We start from the raw sequence: 26917 nt of genomic DNA, 5'->3' as shown, positions 1-26917 counted from the left end.
TTGTGGGAGGTCCCAAGAGAGTTTAGAAACCTCACATTTTCTTGAATGCTTACCGCATTAATAGGAATATTTCTTGAACGCGCATCACTGAACCACATAAAAACTGCTTTTTCAACATCTTCAAATGCAGCACTTCGAATACATTTGCAACCCAAGATTTTTCTTCTTTTTTTTGCTTGGTCTTTCAAGAAAGTTGACAGTGTCGATGGCGAAATTCCAAATTCGCTGGCAACGTCTTTTTTCTTTTTGCCGCAATCAAGAGCTGCAAAAATTTAAAGTTTTTTTTCTAATATGAACTGTTATTGTTTTTTCGTGTCTGCCGTTTCTATAGGAGGGTGACAATGAGTTAAATTCCAATGGATGTTTTTCAAATGTTGACAAGCAATAAGCAATAGGTATCACTGAAAACCACCGAAAACAAAAACAGCAAAAAAACAGTACAAGCAAAGTTTGAAGAAAGACATTTTTTTTACAATGTTTCTGTCTGGGGGTCGTTGTGCCCAACTGAGCTGCGACCACAGAAAAAACTGCTCTGTGGAGGATTCATTCAGGCATTTTAAGGTCTTTTGGGCACTTTGTTGTAATGAAAGTATCTGCTGAATGTACTTCGTAGTAACTAGATTTCTATAGACTTGTGTCATATGGGGAAACTGTTGGGACCATAAAAATACTTTGCTGTAATGAAAATTCCGTTGTAAAGATATTCGTTGTAACGGAATTTTACCTGTATCATAAAAATTGGGTGCATGGTCAAAGATCACATAACTTAGCACAACATGAACTTTAATTCCAGTCCATAGCTACTGCTCACCACATTTTAAGTTCAGTGTAACCTTTTCTGAAACTGTGTAATATAGTCCAATACAGGATTTTGAGGGCTGTTTTCTATTACGGGGAGATCAAAGTGCGAATTCAATGTAGTTAGTCATCTGTCAAAAAACAGTAAATTACATCATGTTTTAGGAAAAGTTAACCTACCTTACTTTTTACATTTAAATACTAAAAGGGAACAAATTGCTTGACACTGCATGCCTATTAAACTAGGACATCCTGACTTCATTTGTATTAGAACATTTATAAATATAGATGAGATCATAAAGTTTTAACTTGTTAACAGTTTACATATAAGAAGTATATATTTCTACTTAATGGCCAAAGGCTGTAATTAGAATATACCATTTATCTGTGTGCTGATTGGTGTAACTGAAATGCTACCTGGCTATTATATTGAAATGAGCCTAACTGGTGAAGGAAGCTGTTCTGTTAGATTTCTTGTTCTGTTAGATTTCGTGTTTCTCTGAATAAGGGCACATGGAAGCTCCACCAGTTGGTGTAATAAAAGTATATCCATTTTGAATTTCATTAGTAATGTTGACTCAAAACTATTCTTTATTAATTAATAATTAACCTGACAATACCTTTTGTTTTTATGATATTGCTCAGCAATATGTTTCTACTAATATAAAAGTGGAAGTTCTACATGACCACAAACTGATTGTTTGATGTTTATGCTCCAAAAATATATCTAATTATAATAAGCAACCTTATAGAAAGCCATCAAAGAGTATACAAAAAGTTCAGCAATGTCACTCATTTATTTCTTTGCATCTTTTCCCACAATGTGCATTTAATAATTAACTTTGAAACTGAAAGTCATAAATGTATCGCTTATTTTTCAAAAATGACATCATATTTCAATTTTTTTTGGAAACTAATCATTGTATATTTACACATGCTCTGTGTGTTTGTGTCATTAGGACATTCTACATAATAATAATAATAATAATAATAATAATAATTTTATACAACATAATACTTCTATGTTTAGGTTATCATTAATGAAAAGAAAACTGAGTTATTATTTACCAAGTTAACATCATTCATAATGCAAAGGGAGATGGGAACTGAAGCATAATGCAGGCACTTTAGCTACCTATGATAATGAATTATGACTGGAAGTTTTTTTGACAATGTTGATGGTTTCAGATTTATCAGTGTCCCCAGTGTCATTTTGTGAGTAGCTAGATAATTTGGCAGAGCAGCCACTACTGTGAATCTCAAAGAAAGATGCGAGTTGGTAAAAGTATTTCATGTTGTGTGCACCTGATGAATTTTATGGAAACTGGAAACATATTATAGTGATTCTAGAATTTAAATGGTATCCTGTTAGTTCTAGAAGATCTCCATGTTGGAAAGAAACTAATGAGTATATACTGCAGATGGATAATTTTCAAAAGTTTTTAAATTACACTGGTTTTGATCTGACATTTTTCTTTTGGTTTTTTCTTTTGTTTTTATTGTCTAGACAAGAAATCTAAGCTTGCCTGTGACAAGGAAGCTGGCTAAAATTAAGTTTATGCTTGTTGACCTGACTATAGACATGCTCCAGATTTTATTTAATGAAGAGAAGATGCAGGCATTTGCAGACGAACTAAAGGGTCCTGTTCAGAAAATGGTGGAGGAATATGTCCGAAACACACCTGACTGTACATCAGTTGAGCAAGTACATAATTTGTTCATTTTTAGATACTTGCATGATTCAGCTGAAAATATTTTTGTTTTTCTTAAAAGATAAGGATTATATTTTTTGATGGGATCAAAACTTACTTTATAGATTCCTCTCAGTTAACAGGGAATTGTTTTTTTTATATAATTCTTTTGGTAAAAATGTTTTTTTTTATATAAAACTGTTTTTTTTTTAATTGTTTGCATTTTAATTGGAATGTATTCTAAAGGTAATAAGCAGATACACTTTACTATAATTAAATTATCCATTTATTTTTAGGAATGGATCATGACCGGAAAGACCCTAGGACAATTGACTCTGACTCAATTAGAAAGTGTATATACCCTCTGTTCCAGTTCACTCGAGATGAAGGTCAAGTGCTTATGTCTTCTGGGAAAGTGTCTACGATTGCTTTCTGTTAAGAATGACCCAATTTATCCTTTAGCCCACTGGAACAGTCATTTTGTGGTAAGGGTTTCTTTCATTGTTTATTATACCCTTGTGCATTTTTGTACAGGAGAAGCATTTCCAATAATAGTGGTAAAGAAAAGAAAGAGTATATTAGATATAAATCTGATTTATTCCTCATTCCTTAAATTCTATATATAATTTTTACATTTTTTTCTCTATTAAGATTAAAATGTCTTTTATAAGCTGTTTAGGAGCCCTTCCTATTTTCTTTGAACATTTTTTAAAATTGTTTTTGAATTAATACATATCATTGATGTGTAAATCTAAAATAAAGTATAGATAAAAAGAAAATCTGTCATTTAAGATTACAACTACTTTACTAATAGTTAAGCACCATCCATCCTTTTTTCTGAGCTTGTTTATTGCAATCAAGGTCTTGAGTCTCAGGAGCCTATGTCAACAGGGTCAATTACAAGGCTGGAACCACTTCTGGAAGGAGGTACTGATCCATCGCAGAAGAAAGTTGCACACATACACACATTCACTGACACTGGATCAGTTTAGAGCAACTACAAGAAAATATGTGTTTGTTTTGGGAGACAGGGAAAAAATGAGCTAGACAGATTGGTTCGTCAAACCCCCTCCCTTGCCTGTGATAGGTTTACCTAGTGCCACAACTTGGAGTATCATTTACCTACCAGCATCTGATGGTCAGGCAACTCATATGTCCCAAGCTGGCTAAGACAGAAATGGCAAGATAGAGCTATTTTGTGGTCTTACCATCTGCAAGACGAAGGGGTAAGGGTAGGATGCAATGCCAACTTAGTGGCAGGCATAGGCAGGAAAGACCTAGACACCCTAGACTTTTGGGAATTTAGAACATTACTTTCCTGATAAGGAAGGAAACAGAGTTGGTGTGGAAGATGGGAAAGTATCATCTAGATATAATTGGTATCTCCTGCACACATGCCATAGGTCCTGGAACTAAACATCTTGATTGAGGATGCCCTCCTTCCCATTCTGGGGAGCATCATTTTCAAACACAAAGAGGCTCATAAGTGCACCTGGTACCAGAGTACCTTGAGTCATAGAGTGATGATAGACTGTGTAATTGTGTCATCTCACCTGAGGCCATATTTTTTAAATACTCATGTGAACAGAGGGGAAGAGCTGTCAGCTGATCATCACTTGGTATAGAGATAGGTTAAAAGCGAAGGCTGTAGTCCGAAAAGACCACAGAAGCTTAGACAAGCAGTTAGAATGTACTGGGAACATAAATCGGAGGTTTCCATTCATGATTACTTTAGCTCCTACCTCTAAGAAAATTTCTTCCATGTGAAGACCAGCTCTTCTCCATGGCACGTTGCTGGATTTGTGGTCACCCAGTCTACACGTGTTTTGAAGATCTGGCAAAAACATATAACTGTGTCTGTCTGCATGTATTGTGGGAAGTGCTGCGGGAATATGGGGTAGTAGGGACACTCCTGTGTCAAAATACTTGGCTTTAAGTCAGATTTGTTGGAGTCCATCAAAGCAATGTCTTGTCACTGCTCTTGTCTGTGGGTTTCATGGACAGGATTTCAACAGCCAAGAATGTGAGGTTGTCCAGATGGGTGTAGAGATGCTGCCTATGTGTAGCATTGTTGTTTTATGCAGATGATATTGTCCTCTTTACCTCATCTAACTGTGACCTTCAGCACTCACCTGAGTGATTTGCTGCTGAGTGTGAAACGGCAGGGATGAGGATCAGCACTTCCAAGTGTGAAGCCAGACTCTCAGTAAAGATTAGGTTGCTCTCTCCATATAATGGGGAAAAACTGACCTTAATGAATGATCTGGAGATATTCTTCCTGAGTGATGGAAGAAGGGAATGTCAAATCGGAAAGCACACTGGAGTTGCGGAAGCTGTTCTGTAGGTATTGTACTAGTCAGTGGTGGTGAAGTGAAAGCTGAGTCTAAAGACAAAACTCACCCATTTTCAGCCATTTCAACAAAAACAAAACATGAAAATATCTACTAAAGTAAATGTTTACTAATTGTGTGTAACATGAAGCTCTAAAACAACATATCCATTCATTGTAAACCTCTTTTGCAGCAATCTTTAAAAAATGAGCAAATTATTAACTTGCCTAGAATTGATTATGCATTTGGTGTATCAAAAAGCTGCCAATTTTCATATAAGCTTTAGAGTTAAAAGTTTGAAGTGTGCTAAATTTAAGAAAAATGCTAATTGTTTTATAAGAACTTTTGCCTGATAACAGCTTGTGACTGGTTGTGTGAAGGAGAACTTGCTGCATATTGCTAACATTTCCTGACATTGGTGTGCACGTAGGATAGACATGTGGTTAGGGCATTTGACCTTTAAACAAGATAGTTACTGTATGGATTCATTTCCAGCATTCAACTGCAGTAACTTTGTGTGGTACTTAACCTGGTAGTATTTGACTTATAATATGTAATACACATTTAGAATATAGATATAAATATTTAAGTCTTCTTATTTTCTTCTTTTGGCTGCTCCCGTTAGGGGTTGCCATAGTGGATCATCTTTTTCTATATCTTCCTGTCTTTTGCATCTTGCTCTGTCACATCCATCACCTTCATGCCCTCTCTCACCACATCCATGAATCTTCTTTTAGGCCTTCCTCTTTTCCTCTGGCCTGGCAGCTCTATCTTTAACATCCTTTTCCCAATATACCCAGCATCTATCCTCTGCACATGTCCAAACCATCGCAATCTCGCCTCTCACGCTTTATCTCCCAACCGTCCAACCTGAGCTGAGCCTCTAATGTACTCATTTCTAATCCTGTCCATCCTCGTCACACCCAATGCAAATTTTAGCGTCTTCAATTCTGCCACCTCCAGCTCTGTCTCCTATTTTTTGGTCAGTGCCACCGTCTCCAACCCATATAACAAAACTGGTCTCACTACCATCCTGTAGATCTTCCCTTTCACTCTTGCTGATAACTGTCTGTCACAAATCACTCCTGACACTGTTATCCACCCATTCCACCCTGCCTGCACTCTCTTTTTCACCTTTCTTCCTTAATCCCCATTATTCTGTACTGTTGATCCCAAGTATTTAAACTCATCCAACTTCACCAACTCTACTCCCTGCATTCTCACCCTTCCACTGACCTCCTTCTCATTTACACACATGTATTCTGTCTTGTTCCTACTGACCTTCATTCCTCTCTTCTCTAGAGCTTACCTCCACCTCTCCAGGGTCTCCTCAACCTGCTCCCTACTCTCGCTACAGATCACAATGTCATCAGCAAACATCATAGTCCAAGGGGACTCCTGTCTAATCTCATCTGTCAACCTGTCCATCACCATTGCAAATAAGAAAGGGCTCAGAGCCGATCCGTGATGTAATCCCACCTCCACATAGAATGCATCTGTCACTCCTACTGCAGACCTCACCACTGTCATAATTCCCTCGTACATATCCTGTACAACTCTTACATACTTCTCTGCCAATCCTGACTTCCTCATACAATACCACAACTCCTCTTGATGCACCCTGTCATATACTTTCTCCAGGTCCACAAAGATACAATGCAACTCCTTCTGACCTTCTCTATACTTCGTAACGACCTCAAAGCAAACGTTGCATCTCTTGTGCTCTTTCTTGGCATGAAACCATACTGCTGCTCATTAATCATCACCTCCCTTCTTAACCTAGCTTCCACTACTCTTTCCAATAACTTCATGCTGTGGCTGATCAGTTTTATCCCCCTGTAGTTACTACAGCTCTGCACATCCCCCTTATTCTTAAAAATCGGTACCAGGTCACTTCTTCTCCACTCCTCGGGCATCTTCTCACTTTCCAAGATTCCATTGTCCAACAGTCTTTTTAAAAATTCCACTGCCTACTGATCTCTCCTAAACACCTCCATGCTTCCACAGGTATGTCATCTGGACCAACGGCCTTTCCATTCTTCATCCTCTTCATAGCTGTCCTTACTTCCTCCTTGTTAATAAGTTGCACTTCCTGGTTCACTATCCCAACATCATCTAATCTTCTCTCTCACTCATTCTCTTTATTCATCAGCCTCTCCAAGTACTCTTTCCATCTTCTCAACACACCCTCTTCACTTGTGAGTACAGTATGTTTCTATCTTTTTCCTTTATGACCCTAACCTGCTGCACATCTTTCTCTGCCAAGTCAATCGGTACAGGTCCTTTGTATTCTTGTTTACTTTCTGCATCTCTCTGACTATCCCACTTTTTCTTCGCCATCCTCTTCCTCTGTATACTCTCCTGTACTTCCCCATTCCACCACCAGGTTTCCTTTTCCTCCTTCCTTTGTCCAGATGTCACACCAAGCACCCTTCTTGCTGTCACCCTTACTACTTCTGCTGTAGTTGCCCAGCTGTCTGGGAACTCTTCACTGCCACTCAGTGCCTGTCTTACCTCCTTCCTAAACTCAACCTTGCAGTCTTCCTTTTTCAGCTTCCACCAAGTGATTCTTGGCTCTGCCCTCACTCTCCCCCTCTTCTTATTCTCCAACATTATACTACAGACCACCATCCTATGCTGCCTAACTACGCTTTCCCATGCCACCACTTTGCAGTCTTTAATTTCCTTCAGATTATATCCTATGTAGAAGAGTCAATCTACCTGTGTGCATCTTTCACCACTCTTGTACGTCACCCTATGTTCCTCCCTCTTCTTAAAATATGTATTCACCACTGCCATGCCCATCCTTTTTGCAAAATCTGTTCACGACCACACACTCGGGTGACGAACAAGCCAGTTTCCCTTCCGGTTTGTATGCGCCGATGATTTCCACACGTGTACAGTCTCTCCCTGTGCAGCGAGCGAGAGAGAGAGAGAGATCAAGTAAGCTAGACAGAGAGAGGGAGAGCAAGTAAGCGAGACAGAGAGAGAGAGAGCACGAGAGAGCAAGCGAGAGGGAGAGAAAGCGCAGGCCGAGAAGGCAGTTAAAGAATGCACCGGGCTTGTTTTTAAAGGGACTGATTCGAGCATTGTTTTAACCTCATTGTATTTAATGAAGACCTTTTTCTATGCATTTTAACCTCCACTTCACTTCTGTTTACAGCGATCAGTTCGTAGCGTGCATTGTTGCAATGTTACTTTTCTTAGTTGTTTAATAAATTACAGATTTTTCAAATGTTCATGTTTTTCCCTGTGCTTAAAACTCATTAAAAAAAAAAGTGTTTATAGCGAGCGGTTTGTAAGGCTATAGTGTGAATTCTTGCAATGTTACTTTTCTCTGTTCAAGGTTTTCTCAGTGTTATTCAATGTTTTTACATTTAGTTTACTATTACGCTGTGCATTCTATGGTATAATTAACTATTTTTGCGCTTAAAAATCTTTAAAAAAAAATATTTACATACAGTTTGTACGGTTGTGACCCAAGGTTCCACTGTATATATATATATATATATATTCCTGTGTGTATATATATATATATATATATATATATATATATATATATATATATATATATATACTAGCCATGTGCGCCCAACTACGTTGCGCGTGTTAAAGTTGTCTGTGAAGGGCTCCCTGTTTAAACGCGGCTGCCAGTCGTGAACTGGGCCATTCATCGCACAGCATTATGATTTTTTATAAGGGAAACAAAATTACAAAAGAAAACCCTTGGACATTGATTCGATAGGAATGGCCTACTCGGAATCACTGTCCGAATAGTAATTATGTGGTGGTGTAGGAGCATTTCTGCTTCTCTCCGTTCACAGTCCGTCTCGTTTTCACGATGCTGTCGTTTCCTCTCACGATTTCTTCTCAACCTTTCTCCAATCTCGCAGGTTGCTTTGTGGCAATCCAAAGAGTAAGGCAATATACACGGAGCAATGGTTATAAAAGGGGAACACATAGGTATCCAGGCTCTTTAAAGCATGAATAGGGATCACTTCACTGACATGTGAGCAAGCCACGGTACAACTGTGAGACGCGCAGCACTCGCCGGCTACAACGTAACAATAATAATTTCCAGAACGTGCTGTTACGTTGCCATTCATTTTACCCACTGTCTTTCTTTCATTCATATGTTACGTAGGCACGTACCTTTTATCTTCGGCAATCTCATTCTCTAACCAGGCCTCAGGAGCTAACCAGCGTAACACTGTGCACCACCCCTTTCGTTATTCCGGCACATTGTTGACATCCGTGAGTAACAACAACGTACTAAACTGGAAGGTGGTCTACGCATGCGTGGAATTTGCGGACAAACAAAGATCAAGATCCAAATTAAGATTAAATATAAAGATTAGTTAATTTAAAGCACAACAATTTGTTTAGTTTGAATGTGTGTGTTTTCAGGTGTGACTGGATTACTAGTCTTCAGTAATATAAGCCTGGAGGAGATTCTTAATGCAATGCCTATGTTTTAGCTGTCTCTCTACTACCATCTAGTGCTTCTTCTTCTAATTCATTCGCGGACAAACAAAGATCAAGATCCAAATGAAGATTATATATATATAATATATATATATATATATATATATATATATATATATATATATATATATATATATATATATATATATATACACAGTATATATAAAATACATATGCATTTGCCTAAAAAAAAAATAAATAAATGTTGGGGTGCTAACCTGGTTGTCCCCATTTAATTCGCTAGTCTCAAACAAAACCAGACGCTCTATATCATACCAAATGGAAAACTAATAATATTAAACAGAAATTAGCACTTTTGGCTTCAAGTCTTCAGATTGTGTGGTTCTCTGTCCTGAAGGTCACTCTGGTCATCATCAACTGACTGTTCTTCTGATGTGCCGGAGTTTTATTGAGCTCTAGGCAGAAGAAGTAGAGTCTGTTACCCTCAATGGCTGTCTTCTCTGGACTGTGGAGAAAGATGCAGATGTCATAGTTATCAGTAGCACCTAGTGCATTACTATATATATATATATATACATACACTGTATATATATATATATATATATATATATATATATATATATATATACACACTGTATATATAAAGTTCTAGAATGTAACTAGAGTATTTCTGTCAAATCATTTCTTTCAATCTTATTTTATTGAATTCTCAGAACAGCAAAATCCAAAGAATTCTGTTTCAATAAAAAGCGTTCTCTTGAGCAATATTAAATAGAAAACTATACCTCGTGCAGACCATTAGGTAGTCACATTTTTTGTGTCAATTCTTACTCATATTTCAGTTTAAAATTCATTGTTATTTCTGTATCTCCAGATGTTTGAGGTTGCTGAATCCATATAGGAGAGGTATAAGGCACTAGTTTGTAGCAAGAAATCTTTGTGCAGTCAAGAGGTGAATTACCATAAAATGTAGTGTGTGTGTGTGTATATGATATGCATTCTCTACCCATAGTTATTCACTTAAGTTTCTCAGCTCTGTTCCTACACTTGACAAGAAGGTGACATACTCGGAGCTCACAGCAGTGCAGCAAAGGCACATTGACAAGGGCTCAGTGTGAAGCAATATAACCACTAATATAAATGTACAAACATAAAAAGATTTAAGCAAAGAAGTAAGTAAAACAAACTTATATACAGGCTCGTATAGAAGCAAATGACAAATGAAACAAAAGTACATATTTTTAATTATAATTCAGTATTTGGTTCTATGCATTTTGTTTTTAAGACAAGCATTTTGATAGCTGACATGGTGAGCAGTGTGTTTGATAAGAGTACAATATATCAAGAACAGGGCTTTGCAAGGTTCTAAGAAAAAGAGATGGACAGACCCTTCCAGGTTAAAAGGAAAGATACACAAGAATGTGTATTCCCTGCAGGTGTTTTAAGAGTTTTGGAAAACCATTAGACACAGGCACAATTGTAAGAGCGAAGAAGCTGTGACCTGAGCAGCAGCAGGCAATGGGTATTATCTGACCCTGTGTTATGTAAAGAGTAGAGCACTGAAAAAATGCCAGAGGTTGCAAAACCTCCAAATGTACATAAGGTGTATGGTCCCAGGAGTGAAGGTGTGGGATCATACTAGTCAGATAGGACAGGCAGCAATGAAGATGTCTTGGAAACCTTGCATTTTAAATACAACAGAAGGCTCTAATGCAGACATCAAAAGGGCCACTAAAAGGAGTTTTAGCTGTTTTTCCTGGAGCAAATAGTAAGCCACCCCTGACCCAGCAAGTAATTCTATGTTAGCATTGGAATTGTCCACAGGACCAAGCCACATGATTGACAGTTCCTTATTTTTATAGAGTCCGGACAACAGTTGTGGATATGCACAACTGACAAGCAGGAAAGAGAAACTGGAGAAAAACATACAGAAATTTTAAATAAAATCTCTACTTTTATATTTTTTCATGTTTTGGTGTCATGCTTCATCAAAAAGGGTAAACATTAACATTTTTTCACTATTAAAACATGTTGCTGAAAGCACTACTCTTGATCTTCATCAGTCAGGCCATTTCTGTTACTTTATTGCAGTGCTGCGTTATGTAATGCAGGAATTGAACATACAGTACATTTCATGTCCATATCATAGGGTACCACTTACCAGGAAAAGTATTCCAAAGCAAACTTCTGTGCACCTTTCTTTTCCTATTCTTGGCATAGTGCAAATGTTAATTGGTCTACTGTCAAGCCAGTGCTGGTAAAGTGCTCATTCCCAAAGTGCCAGGCTGAAAATTGTGAAATGAACTGTTACAGAAGGTACCTCGTTTCTCTGGAACGAGCATGGTGCAGTTTTATTTGCATGCTAATTTGAGAAAAGACTCAACTGAAAAGTTATTTTTAATGTATTAAATTTAAGTAAGTTCATTCATTTTTGTAAACCTGCTTATTCCATTACAGAGGATGGTGAAAACTGAACCCATTCCAGAAGCATTGATTACACTGGATAAGATGCAATTTCAATTGCTGAGTAGAATGTTTGTTACACATGTTAAACAATATATTTTACAACATTTTTTGCTTTATCAGTTTTCTAGATCACATTACATTCAATAAGTCACAGATCAATTAGAAGATACAATCTATAATACATTTATGTTTCAGTGTTTTCATTTCAACACCCCTTTCTTACCTACCTACTGTAAGTATTCCAGTATGAACTAGTCCCTCAAAGATACTGAGACAAAAAAGAGCCCTACCTACTGTATGTGACCTATTGGTTTGAACACACTCCCAAACTTTATATTAATTAAAGTAACAGATTGCTTGATTACACTGTTTACAATTTGGGTCTTATCACATATTTATATTTTAATTATCTCAGTAATATTATTTAATTATCTCAGTAATGGTATGTGTGTGCATTTTTTTAACTGAATTACACTATGTCAGATACAGAGTGTATCTTGTTGGCATTATTCAACTCATTATCTGAGTTAGGCTGATTGGTCAGTTTCACTTTGTTGAGGTGATCAGCAGAAGAAACACTGGGCAAGAAAGTTTGATGCACATGAGGATGCCATGTAACGGTGTAGGAGGAACATTGTGAGTCACCTTCAAAGATGGGTATTCACTGTGTCTGGTCCATCTGCTTTGGTCTGAATGGTCAGTTTGGCTTTGATAAGGCAATCAACAGAGAAAGCACTGAGCTAGAGTGTTTGAAATGCATGAGGATACCAAGTAAAAGAATAGGAGGAATGCTGAGAGCCAGCTTCAAAGATGGGACATTTTTGCAGGAATATGAATAATGTTTTCAAAGTGGGGTAATGGGAGCCAATCTACCATTGGTGGTAGTCAAAAAGCAGACAGGAAGCAAGCAAAGTGCCTTGAAATAGCAGAGCCTGAGAAGTAGGTTTACGGGAAGGTGATTCCTGTGGATACCAAGGAAAGGCATAGGAAGAATGCTTAAGGTACATGTAGGGCAAGAGATATCCATCCATCCATTATCCAACATGCTATATCCTAACTACAGGGTCACGGGGGTCTGCTGGAGCCAGTCCCAGCCAACACAGGGTGCAAGGTAGGAAACAAACCCTGGGCGGGGTACCAGCCCACCGTAGGGGCAAGAGATATAAAATATGAAATATTTTTTAATTTATTATATTACCTGTCTTCAACAGGTTAAGGTAATTAGTCTTTTGTATTACAGATAGATACTGTATATAGCAATATTATAGATAGATTCTGATGGAAGATTAGGAAAGTTTCACAGTTTTTTTTTTTAAAAGGTTTCTAAAATGCTTAGTGGGAGCAGTGTGTTATTTTAAAATTATGCATGAATTATTGTTTAAAGCAAACAAATTTGTGCTTAATGCAGAGGTCTGCACCAGTCCAGGTTCTAGCAGCTTCAGTGATTAACTCCTTTATAGTCTTATTTAAGGAAGCTGGAAAAAATGATCATGCACGGCAAACAATCAACACTAACATCTCAGCCTTAAAGTGTCTGTTATATTGGTACCATATTTTATATGTGTGATAAACCACTAGATTATTATTGGTTAAAATTAGTAATGAGAGGAGTACAGAGTAAAGTATATGGAAAGGAGTTTAATCAGAATTTCCTTTCCAAGGATAACAAAGAAAGTTTCATATCATTACTTTAGGCTTCTTTCCATAGCCTTCGAGTGTATATATATATATATGTATGACCCAGTAATAAAAATGTAAGTTAGGCAGTGCCATATCAGTCTCTGCTTTATGTCTTTGTAAAACTATATTTTTATTTGTGGCCTTTTTCATTCCAAATGAACTACAATAAATGGCATCCAATGTTTACAACGTTTACAATATTTCTTAAATGATTTCTTATCACAGTTTCAGTATCATTCACTTTATTTCTAATATATTCTGATATGTTATCCTCTTTTCTATAGCTAGGTCTTTATGGCTATTTCCACCTGTAGATAAAATAAAGACTTACTGTAAAACATTTACTGTATATGGAAAACATAAGCTCCTAAAGTGAGGAAAAGCAACTCGAATATTAATGCAAGTCATCTTATTGATAGCCTGTGAAACTCAAACAAGCATTTCTCATTTCTCAAGCATTTTGGAAAACAACACAAGAAGTTCATGTGGATTTCCATACAGCTAGGGTTTGCATCATCAAGCATGCTTCCCAGAAAAATATGAATATGTACTTCAACACTTTTATTAATATCATGTCACTGACTAACAAAATAACATGTTAGAATTATTAAGATGAGGAGTAAGCATTACATTTGTGGTGTAAACATTTTTGTAACATTTCCATAATCGTACATTTATTAAGTTGTGTTTAATTTACACTTAACCACACACTCAGTTATAAAGACAATAGTTTAGACATAAATCATTCTGGTCAGGTTTTTTTTGTTTTGTTTTTGCAGGAGGAAATTAAAAGCAAATTGAACAATGATGAACCAGAAATAGAGGATGATTGTCAACAACAGGAGTTGAAGCAGTACTCATCAAAAGCGTCTAAGCTCAAGGTAGCTGCTTTGGCTTAAAAATGTATTTACTTAGCAGATGCTTTCATTCAAAGAGAATTACAAAAGAGGTCAACATAATCGGTAACATCATTCTGGTCACCTTTTGGGAACAAGTGTTATGGGACAAGGTTACAAAATTGATCATCACAAGTAAAGAGCTCAGAACAAAAATACAACTCTGTTATAATTCCTAGATAATAAAACCTAACAGCTAATATCAGTTAGACAGAAATTCTCTGAGCAGAAGAGTCTTCAAACGCTTTTTAAACACATTGAGGGAGTCAGAATTCCAAATGGAGGTGGACAACTTGTTCCACCAGCTAGGAACTACACATGAAAAGAGTCTCAACTAAGATTTAATACCACGCAGAGGTGGCACCATTGGATGCTGTTTATCAACAGACCTGAGTGGTCATAAAGGAGCATAGTGTCTTCATATAGTGTATATAGGTACTGATCTATTGGCTACTCTGTATGTAAGCATCGAGGATTTGAACTTAACACTGTAAGTGCTGCTATAGGGAGCTAATGTAATGATCTAAAGAGAGGAGTGATATTTGCCTGCCTCAGCTTATTGAACACAAGACATGCCACTAGATTTTCAATCATTTGTAGTGACATGCCAACACTCCCACCTGTAGAGAACTGCATTAGTCAAGACATACCAATACAAAAGCCTAGACCAGGATTTGGCCACATACTTAGATACAGCCTGATCTTGTGGATATTGTATAGAGTGAATCTTCAAGACTGAGAGACTGTAGCAATATGGTCCCTGAAGGACAGCTGGTCATCGATCAGCACCCCAAGGTTGTGTACTGACTTGGTGAGTGTTAGTTATAATGAACCAAGCTGGGATAACAAGAAGGTCTGTCTTTGCCAAGTTGACCTGTAGATGGTGTTCCTTTATCCAGGTTGCAGTGTCAGTGAGACATGCAGAGATTTAGGCAGATACCGTGTGATCCTCTGGAGAGGATGACAGGTACATCTGTGTATCATCAGCATAGCACTGACAAAGAGAAACCATGAGACTAGATGATAGAGCCCAGTGAGGAGGTGTATAGGGGAGAAAGGGAGGCCCACCACCAATCTTTGGGGCACCTCCATGCTTGCCTGGTGTACCCTTGTCATCGCTCCGTACTCGGACATATGCTAGGATCTACCCAAGAAGTAGGACTCAGACTACCTAAATGCTTGTAAATTTAGCATATTTATCCTCTACTGTAATCAACATAATGTTTTTGTCATTAAATTGGGGTTAGTTTCTTCCTAAACTGGGATTTATATCCCTTGCTTTAAAAAGCTCAAAGCAAATTTCAGGTATACAACTGCTATACATTAGCCCATCTTCTAAATACTTTTTTGCCAGTAGAAACTACAGAGTCACAGGGAACTGGACACTTTCCTAGGAGCCAAGACAAGAATTTGCCCTGAATTGCACAATAATCCTTTTCAGAGCACACTCAAACACCCACTGTGCCTATCTAGATTTGCAGGTTAATTTAGCAATTGTACAGGTATCTTTGTGAAAGAAGTTATGGACAGAAGGGAGAAGGTACACACTCCACATGGATTATGAATAAACTGAGGATCACACCTCTTTTCCTGAAGATTTAAGATAATTTAGTAAGTACCAACTGCTATCTCACCATATCACCTTTGGTATATTAAACATATAAATGCTGAATGCATGTGTAACATGATCTATACATTCTCTGTGTGTTTTTCAATTTAAAGTATCAATAAAAAATTGTTTTGCTTGTCTGTTTGTTTATAGAATGAAAGATCATTTGCCCAGCAGACCCTTGCCCAGGCTACTGAAGTTTTGGCACAAACCCTTAGTTTATCTATAAACAACAAATTCACTGATGTTATAACAATGTCCAGTCTTGATTTACTTGAGTGCTTTCAACAATTTGATCATGTATCTTCTTGTCAATATTTAGCTCTTTACCAGGTAAGTCTTGTGAGTGTACATTACAAAATGAAATTACAACTCAGTGAATAACACAACTCTTGCTAGCTTATGACTACTTAGTAACATTGACTATGTTTTATTCATGCAGGAGTTATTTTTAAAAATACATTATACTGTTTATATTGTTTCTAGTCATAAAAGTATAGTTTTTTTTTAATGGTATAGATGGTCTTGTAAAAGGTCAGTGTTCACAATATTTTTTAATGATTTCCTTGAAAGAATCTTTAATAAAATGGCAATTTTTACCAATTTAGAATTATGCATTTATTATGCACAAGGGTTAATACTGTATGCAAAACTGAATAAATGAACCTAAAAAGGCAACATTTGTGACCTATAAAGCTCTTTATTGATATGTGAAAAAGTATTAGTAAATCCTAAATCATTTTTAAACAGTCACTATGTCTCTTTTAAACCTAATACTAATCTGTCATCTCTTCCCGGTGCCTATTTCCTGTTACTTTGAAATATTTTATAATACACCTACAGTATCTTGTTTCTTTAGTTGTATTCATGTGTGCTTTGTGTCTTCTGTTAGCGCACTCTGTAAAAGAGATTGATGAATTGATATCTGATAAAACTTTCACACAGCATTTTTTTGAATGAGTTCCAGACATTTTTCTGTTTTCTCCTTTACATTTTGAATTAAAAGTTGTACTTCAGTTTATAGATTGAACTTGTCTTTTGACTTGTGTCAGTCAATGTTGTATTTTGAGAAAAGAACTGATTAAATTATTAAAATTTGTTTTTGGTTATAAAATTGTTAAAAGTCTTATAAATTGATTTTTATTTAATTGTTTTAGAGCTGTCGTGTCTCAATGATGATGACTGAAGTTCTAAAAGTAGCCACTAGTGACACAAGCAGCTCTCAGCTGGCAGCATTGATGAATCTTTTAAACCAATTGCATGGTACAAGGGATGACAGAACAAACACACTTTTCCTTACTGTACACCAAAAGCTGACTGAAATTTCTAAGGTACGTAAAGCTGAATGATTATGTATTTCACTTATACCAGTAAATGCAATGTAATATCTTTTACTACCTTGTTACAAAAAATGCATTTTGATTTTTTTTTATACCTTGGTATGAAAAATGCTTTTTGATGTACACTGCCTGAAAGTTCTCAAAGGCTATTGTATGACTGTTGTTAGATAAATTGGAAAAATGTAATGTATTTTTTTTTCTTCCCATTTCATTTAAGGCATATGCAAATCTTATCATTAGTCCACAGCACCTTAATCATCTAAATGACCTCCCGCCAAACTTTCGCATTCTCATTCTGCAGCATTCAGAAGATAGGTAAGAATGCTTGTAAAATCATATATTGTATATAAAGTATTCATTCTCCACAATTGAATTCTTTGAGGAGCTACCTCTTGCAGTAATAATAATAATAATAATAATAATTCATTACATTTATATAGCGTTTTTCTCAGTAATAACAGGTTTGCAAAATGTTTGGAAGTGATTTTTGCCAATTCTTCCATGCAGATTTTTTCCAGGTTGTTCAGGTTAGTTGGATGACACAATTTTGAAATATTGTCCCCGACTGTCAGTTGGACTGTGATCAGGGCATTGACTGCACCATTGTAGGACATTTACCTTTTTTGCTCTTAACCACTCCAAGGTTACTTTGGCCTTGTTTTTGGGATTTTCGTGCTGTAAGTTTAATTTTTTAGGATCTTTCACAGAATTTGCTTAAATTTTCTATTATCCATTGATTCCTCTTTGTCTCTGCTAAATTGATAAGGCAGGATCAAGAATGAGTCAAACACACACCAAAAGAAAATTCTTAATCCAATAAAGTTTCTTTTAAAAATATTTAGTGAAAATTCGAAGCAAACAGTTCATACTAAAATAGGGAAAAAACTTGTTACACATACAGTGTAAAAGGCAAAAAAGGAAAAAAATGTTTCTTTAAACTTTTTCTTGTTAAACTTGTTTTCTGTACTATAGTTATAGTTATTTCTCTATTCTTTGCTTAATACATTCAGTACATGCAGTATGTTCTAAACGTACGGCACTTCACGTTTAAAAGAGTGTATTACGTTACTCATAACTGGGCATGGTTTGAAGCTGTGTTGCCCCCATGCCTTACCTACGGCAAGGCAGATCACTAATCTTTAGTCAGAGGAACAAGAAATAGTTAGAATAAAGACAAACATTTACATAATTAAGAAAATACTTTTTTCAACTTAACATAACCTAAATAACTAACAAATGGCTTTTACATTCTAATTTTCTACCCAGTCCCTGCTGATGAAAGTCATCCACAGCATAATGCTGCAGCCACCACCATACTTCACTTCTTGTATGAGGTTGAATAACGTGTGCTAAACGTTACATCCACGGCATATGTATCTCCTAGAACTTTGGCCAAAAAGATCCATCTTGACTTCATCTGACCACAGAATCACTTTTATGCTTTTTGGCAAACTCCAGAAATTCTTTCACATGGTGGTTTTTGAGTAATGTCTTATTTGTGCAACTTTTCTATCCAGGAAATTGTTATGCAGAGTTCTTGATATCTTTGATTGGTTCAGCTTTCCTGGATTGGCATTGCTAAAGTGGCCCTGGTTTGTGTGTGTATGTGTATTCACCCAGTGATGAACTGGCACCCTGCCCAGGGAATTGTTTCTGTGCTTGCTGTGATGGGTTCCAGCTCCCCACAGATTGAGTGGGCTTGGAAAATGGTATGGTATAAAAACATCACAGAGGAGAAAACTTTAGTGTTGGTTAATCAGCAACATTAGAGAATTGGTCAATAGACTGAATACTTTTACAAGGCATTGCATTTTCAAATGAATTTTGTCCAGTTTTTTTAAATCATGGTACTATTTAAACTGTGGCAACTTAAACATGACTTCTAAATAGTTCGTTATTGTTAATTTAATTTCTCTCACAATAGGTCTGTTTTGTATGGTGCATTTTTTGACAAAACAAAAGCAAACGAGAAACTGAGGGGGCCTCCACTGACAGGTAAGTTATTTTGGTGATGGAGATTCACTGCAATACATGAGTCATACATAACCACTTTCACTTCTGTTCATAAACAACCGCATTAGAAAAGCATTTCTTTATATAATATTTCATATTAAGATACTTTTTGTGTTTCCAATTCAAGCAATGCTGAATTGAAAGTATCAGAAACTGCCCTAAGTCAACAGCATTTATCATTTGTATTCTTATCTAACATGCTATTCTATTATTTGTCATGTCTATTGTTTTACTTAAATTATTTAACTATCAACTGGTTGTCTAAATTGCTAATCTTTTTTATTCTTTGTATGATTTTGTGATTTGATATGATCTTTGTCTCTTCCTTTCATTTCATCCCGTATTTTCCGTGGCTTTCTACCCAGCTTGTGCTTCTGCAGAATTTGTTCCATCTAACATCAGGCTGAAATCCCATTCTATACTGTATCACAATACTTTGTAAATGAGTGATTTGATCACCTGTCATAAAGAGAACTTGTGATGATGCAGGTTCTGCTCCATGCTCCCTTCTTGCTTTTGGGAGCCCTTGAACCTGACACCGTCGGTAATGTTACTGATGAGCTCGATGGTGAGGCACAACAATGGAGCAAGGGGATGGTGCAAAAAGGTGTCAAGTGCTTTTATTATAAAACCAACAAAACCTTCAAAAACAAAGCAAGTGTTCAAATAAATAGTGCAGTGTATCACAAAAGTCATTAAATAAATAATCCAATAAAACAGACATGAAGTGTAGGTTAAAAAAAACATAGAAAAAAAAAAATCCTTTAAAATGAGGTTAAAACAATGCTGGAAGCAGTCCCTTTAAAAACACAAAGCCCGGTGTCTTTTTTACCTGGTGGCTCCCCTGCTTCTCCCATACGGGCTTCTCAACACGAAAGTCGCCCCACTAGCAGCTGACCATCTCTCTCCACTCATCTGGTCTGGAGGCTTCCCGATCCCTGACTTCGGTTCCGCACTCTCCAGACCGAGACTTGGGTTCCCCAAAGGCCAGGACGCTCACATTGGGGAATCCATCACCCAAGCGTCCCGACTCCCACTGCCTTCTCGGCCTTACGCGGCCAGCCGTCCTTCATCACCGGTCACTCCAGCTCCTTATTCGCTCAGCTGGAGCAACTGCTTCCTTCTGCCCCACGGAGTGTCGGCCACACACCCCTGCTAGGGCTCACTGTCCAGCTGCCTGCCTGTGAGCCTTCATTCGCTCACTCACTCGCTCTCACTGGCTCTCTCTCCTTGCTGCTTCCTGCAACCTCCGTTTCTTTTCTTTTACTTTTTGTTATTTCCCCCACTAGCCGCGTCCTGGTTCTATTTATGACGGGGATGTGGTTCACCTGTGGCAATCAGCGGCTCCCGGGAACAATTACAGCTGAGGACGACTCCTCACCTGTGCACTTAAGTGAGGTTCACCCGCATCACGCATTCCCAGAGAACCGCACGGCCACACACCACCATGCCCCCTCGCTAAGCCGTGAGTGCGGCGATTATTTATTTAAAACTGGCCTTTTTGACGTGAGCTGTGGACCCGATATCCCACAGAGCTATCATAAAGAAGCTATAGATAGCACTTGTAGACTAGGCAGGATCTGGTGACCAATAATAAAAAAATTGGCCAAGTACTTTGTTAGCCTGATTCAGGTTATTGTGCTACCTCTATTCTGATATGTAATGTGCCAAAATTCCTCCCTGTATTATTGAAGTCCTTTGTTAATCTTATTTGATGTGATGAGCAGCTTTCAGACTGGTGTCTAAATAATTCATTTGCCACTATACAAATCCCCATGAAATTATTATAACGAGAAACAAATATTGGATAGTGAGAGGTACAACACAAAGAAAGTAATAATCCCATTGCCAGTGTCTGTGATATGAAGCACTTATACTGCTGGTAGAAAATATCTGTCCTACACTTTTTTGACCAACCCAGCACCCAGAGTGCTCCATTTGTTTCAATACTTCCCCAAGAACTTCTATGCCAAGTCAATAATGTATGTTGCTACATGAATTACTGGCCATAGATTGTATACAAAATATCACCCTTTACATTGGGAGCAACTGACAGAAATGAAAGTCACTTCTACTAAGAATACGTGTCTAACTGATGAACTGACAAATTATTTTGCAGGGTTTATATATACTAGCCAGCCCAAAAACATTCCACACCCATTTCGAAACAGGTTGTGGCAGACACAACTCTTCAAAGTTACAGAAAAGTATAACTTAGCTTGACTTTTAGTGTGGATTTAAGTTCTGGAGACAAACCGGTGTGACAGCAACATGTCAACATCACTAAACAAAAGTCTTTGATACAGCAGGAACAACAGCAATCATCTTGTCTATAGTTGAGACCATAGCTCTCCAGCTGTGTGCAGGTGGCTTGAAAATAAGGCTTATAGGCTAGAATATTCCAGGAGTTTATTGGTTATATGAAAGATTTTGTGCCTGATCTCAACTCCAAATCTTGTTGTCTAGTTTGTCTCTGGATTTTTTACTTTTTTAAATTTTATTTTCCAAAACCAGTTGCATTCAACAGATCAAACATATAATAATAACATACCAGATATATCCATTTACTTCAGATTAACTACAATGAAAGGCAAGGAACAATAAAAATACAAAGGAAAAACAACAGCAGAAAAAGACAAAAAGTAAAAATAAGTAAAATTTAGCTCCCACCCAAAAGAAAGAGAAAAGGAAGGGAGACTCGGGCAAAACAGAAAAAGAGAAACAAAACTTTTCCCTCCCTATACATTTTAATACCATCAGAGAGTACATCAAATATTGCAGTTAATGGATTTGGAGTACAGTCAACTCCACTTACCTGGGCCCGTTTCTTTTCGCTATACACTCCATTGCTAACTGCTTTTGGATAGCTGCAATTCACTTATCTGCAATTTCTGGTTTGCTGCAATGCCTTTAATATTCCCGTTTCATGATTTTCAGGTCAGTCGGCTTCGGATAGCTGCAATGGCCGTACAAGTCCGTTTTCCGCTTATTGTACAGTCTGCTCCATTTAAGTGCACAACCTCCGTTTGAGATCACCATGTGCGTTTAAGCGGAGTCGACTGCACTTGACTTTATGCAAATAGGGACCATGCAAGTCATGTGCAGCTAAGCCGAGTGTACGCTCAAATGACGTGCACGCAAGTAGAGTCAACTGTAGTTGATACACCGTACAGTGAGAGTTGACACCATATAAAGTCGACAGTGCCAGGGATATGCATGGGCGGTGTCTGTTATTTCAGTAACTTAGAAAGCCCACAGATCTGAAAAGAACATCAATGACATATGATCGACATAATTTAGTTTTTTGAAAAGTTGCTGGAATATCATTACATTAGGTCTAGTCTAATATGGCAACATGTAAGACTTCAAAAACGTTAAAAGCCCTGTCATTAGCGGATAGAGTAGAAGTGTTAAAACGAATTGATAGTAAGGAGAGTCAAGTGTCTGTTGCCAAGCACTTTGGTGTTCATCCAAGTCAAATCTGTTGCATTGTTAAGCAACAGTAGCAGGTGATTGATGACTAGCAAAAAAACGCTAATCCTGACCAAAAAAGAAAATGGGCAGGAAAATCTGAGGATGTTGAAGTCACTTTGTTGCGTTGGTTCAGCCAAGCTAGAAGCAGACAGATGCCAGTTAGCGGACCAATGTTGATTGAAAAAGCCAATCAGCTTGCTGTTAGCTTTGGCATAGAGGGATTTAATGCTACAAATGGAAGGCTGGAGCGCTGGAAGCAATGAGAAAACATCCAGTTTAAACAGCAACACGGGGAAAAGCAGGACACTGATGAATTTGGTGCCGAGCGTTGTATAGTTGAAGTTCTTCCTAACATCATCAAAGAGTATGATGAATGTGATATCTTCAATGCTGACGAAACTTTATTGGCATGCCATACTCGAGGGAACATTAACGTTTAAACACCATGAAGCTGCTGGGACTAAAGTGCCAAAAGACAGACTGTCACTGCTACTGGCCTGTAACATGGATGGATCAGAAAAGTTGCCGCCACTGGTAATAGGGAAAAGCAAAGAGCCAAGGTGCTTCAAAATCGTCAAGAAGCTTCCAGTGGCATACTGTACGAGGCAAATCGCAACGCCTGGATGAGCAGTGAAGTTTTGGCTGCAGTGGCTGAAGAAGCTGGACAATTCAATGAGGTCCAAAAGACGACAAATTGTTTTGCTGTGTGACAACTGTGCAGCGCCCAGTGATGATATCAGACTGACAAACATCAAGCTCATTTTTATGCCGCCCAACACAACAAGCTTAATTTAGCCCATGGACCAAAGCATAACAGCAAATTTCAAGCGAAATTACTGATCCCTCATGCTTCGCCGTCTGACGGCTCTAATGGATTAAGTTAACAATGAAACAATGAGAGCAATTGAGCTGGCCCGTAAGCTGACGCTACTTGACAGCTTGCACATGCAGAAGGATGCATGGAGTTGTGTCAGTATGTCAACAATTGTTAACTGCTACAGATGGGCAAGCTTCATGAAAGCTGTGGCGGGAGATAGCACTATCCCAGTTCCGGGTGCCTCGGCAGCAGTTGTGGACGATAGCAGCAGCGTGGGGCTACAGTTGCCTGATGGAATGTCAACTAATGACTTTGATCGTTTCGTTGAAATTGACATTAATGCTCCAACAAGTGCAGATAAAACAGACGAAGAGATATGCGAAAGCCTGAAGGCTTCTACTCCAGCCACTAACCAACTAGAACAGGAGAAGAGACCGGACGCGGCCAACGTCGATGACATTCAGACTGCACCTGCCATGTCACTGACGGTCACTAATGCAGTGAAGAGCTTGGATTTTATACGAGCCTACCTAGAGTCAACTGGCTGTGATTCGTACGAAACGTTTTATGCACTGTCCAGCCAAATTTATTACCATCGTCCGAACCTGGCACAGACAACAATAACAGATTATTTTCATCGCGTGTGAACTAACACTGAGTAAACAACGACATTGCTTAATTGAAAATTAGCAGCTGTAGACCGGCAAGGCTGTATGTTGTAAGCTTGACGCTATATAGTGCCTGACCTGACACAGATTGACACGGAGGCACGTGTACAATAAAATAAACTATTTACTTTCTTCCCCGTGGCCCACAGGTAATACACAGTCCCAGCACTAATCACACCAGTACAACAAGCACTTTCCTCTCCTTGGCACCACCACTCCTCCCAAGCAACCTTGTCCTCCTCCACCCGACTCTGGCCACTGAGTGGTGGTTGCTGGCTCCTTTTATAGTTCACCCAGAAGTGCTCCAGGTGCTTGATCACCAAGTTCCGGCTGCACTTCCGGGTGTGATGAATCTGCTGCCCACATGGGCTCAGGAGTCCCAAACACAGCACCCCCTGGCGGTGCCTGCAGGACCCAACAGGGCTGCACCCAACTCTAATTCCCAGGGAGCCCTATGGGAAACCGAGGCACTGCTCCACTCCAGAGGGGGTGGCCATCTAGCATCCAGGGGGAGGTATTGTACTGTCCAGGGCTGTTCCCCCTGAATATAGTGTGTAGGGGCGTCCCGACTGGGCATGGACGCCAGCCACCTGCCACAATGTATGTTACATGTTCTGTAATCTAATTTGACTACATTAGATGATTAAACTATATTTGAGGCTGGTTAGTAACAATACATTGTGTTTATTCCTTAGCTCTAGGCACTGCAGTTAGGCACGTCCTTTATAAATAGGCGACCACAGTGACACAATACATGCATAAAGTGCGTACCTAGCATGAAGCACATGGTTCACAGTCTATTATAAGCTAACTCCGCTTATTTGCAATCTCCGCTTACCTGCAATTGGGCCTTCAGCCCCCAAACATTGCAGCTAAACAGAGTGCACTGTAATTGTAACACTGAGGCTGTTTTGGTGTAAAATTATGTTAATTTAGTGCATTCACAAAACATATGACCTAATGATGAAAGAGCTAAATAACAGTGCTCTACTCAAAGGTTGAGTCTTGCCCTGGGTATACTTTGAAGCATTTTAAGGCACATAAATGTGGTCGATGAAATACCTTTAGTTGTATAATGGAATGCTTGGTGCATATAGACCTGGAGTGTATTCTATGTATGGCTCTGTTCCACTCCTTTTCTGAGATGCCAATTGAGAAGTTCCTCTCCCCACCATTCCCTAGGATCTTTGAAAGGCAGATTATTTGAAATCTTTTTATATATTGTGAAAATGCTGTCTGAGGGTCTTGTGTATAACACATGAGTAGAATTCACACTAAAACATAGCGTACAGACAAAACTAAGAAAGTGCATTTACACAAAAATACTCAGATGCATAAAACTGCTTAGGAAAGTTCCACACACTTCCCTTTTAAAAATCCCAATGAACGTGAATTTTAATGCAACTCAATATAAATAGCCAATTCCATTCTGTGTTTTTTTAAAGATAATGGCAAAAGCATGTGGAAAAAAGAAGAATTTAAGCAAATGCGAAATGGAGGTCCTGTGAAGTATAGGCAAGGAAAAACGTACTATTTGGTGGCTTTATTCTTGAAATTTACTAGAGTTTCTCAAACCCCATTGTAACTAATGTAGCACATTAAATGCTTCATATTCTAAGTGTTCCCCGACCCAATCGTTAATTGCTCCGTGCTTCTTAAAGGGGCTTTCTCTTACGCTGACAGAAGAGCGCAGGCAGGGCTCACCACATAGTATACATTACATTCTTGATGTTACAGCTCTCTGAACTTTTTAGCATACTAAGATGTATACCTGATATCATTTTTATGATGAAATGCATTAAAATATCTATTAAACATTTGGGGGCACAGTGGTAGAGAATATGAAGACGTTTATTGTGTGGTGATTGGCTATGTGGGGAAAGAAAATGAAAGGATAGGTACTGGGGTTTGGTACATTCGATAAAGACGGCACAGTTGCAATAAAGAAAGCCCGCTCAAAACAGCATCCATTGAATTCTGTGTTTGTGTCCCTGACCATCAGCTCACAAACCTAACATTTACACATTATTTAAATTAAACCAGTGGGATACTCATTCATACATCTAGCCTCCTGGAGCCCCATCACAACTACCATAAATGCTGTCTGCATTGAGTGTACAGCTACTTCTGCAATCACTTTTTAGAGATATGGTGGCAAGGTGTCCTGGGAATTTAATGGTTGTTTTTCTGGATGAGCCTTCTTTATTCTTAATTTTGGCAGTACTGTCTCTGTCAAATGTACCAACCCCCAGTTCCTGTCCTTCCATTTTCTTTCTCCACGTAACCAATCGCCACACAATGAAAGTCTTATATTTGCTACCACTGCACCACCGTGCCCCCACATATTTAATTATTAACAGTATACATTATTTAAATGAAGTTAACAATTTATGTGTAAAATGTAATATACATACTTTAATACATTTCATTATAAAATTATACCAAGTATACATCCTAGTATTCTAATAACACACAGTTCCAAGATGTTAGCTCTTGGAAATCTAAATTAACTTAGAAGCCAGGCATCATCATCTCTCTTCTATTGAACTGTATTGAATTCCATTATTGTCATTGTATGATACAATGTGATTCGATGTGCAGCTCCTCCATAAACTAATTTTCCTATAAAATAGTAAAATAAATAAATAAATAAATAAATATAATACGATAAAAACAATGAAAAATATAC

The 26917-nt window shown here is 37.9% G+C and overlaps 1 protein-coding gene across 1 annotated transcript in view; it reads left to right on the top strand.

Moving 5' to 3' along the window:
- Positions 1 to 26917, top strand: part of LOC114645573 (cilia- and flagella-associated protein 46) — a 232656-nt gene that overhangs the window by 116013 nt on the left and 89726 nt on the right. The window contains exons 41-47 of the mRNA XM_028793411.2: positions 2306 to 2503; positions 2786 to 2974; positions 14191 to 14292; positions 16070 to 16249; positions 17074 to 17247; positions 17474 to 17571; positions 19181 to 19251. Of these exons, the coding sequence (XP_028649244.1) occupies positions 2306 to 2503; positions 2786 to 2974; positions 14191 to 14292; positions 16070 to 16249; positions 17074 to 17247; positions 17474 to 17571; positions 19181 to 19251 (1012 nt within the window). The remainder of the gene's footprint in view (positions 1 to 2305; positions 2504 to 2785; positions 2975 to 14190; positions 14293 to 16069; positions 16250 to 17073; positions 17248 to 17473; positions 17572 to 19180; positions 19252 to 26917) is intronic.

This window comes from Erpetoichthys calabaricus, chromosome 2 (assembly GCF_900747795.2).
Source record: "Erpetoichthys calabaricus chromosome 2, fErpCal1.3, whole genome shotgun sequence".
Classification (NCBI taxonomy): Eukaryota; Metazoa; Chordata; class Cladistia; order Polypteriformes; family Polypteridae; genus Erpetoichthys; species Erpetoichthys calabaricus.
Note: the sequence above shows the minus strand (reverse complement) of the source record. Positions and strands in the feature narration are given on the sequence as shown.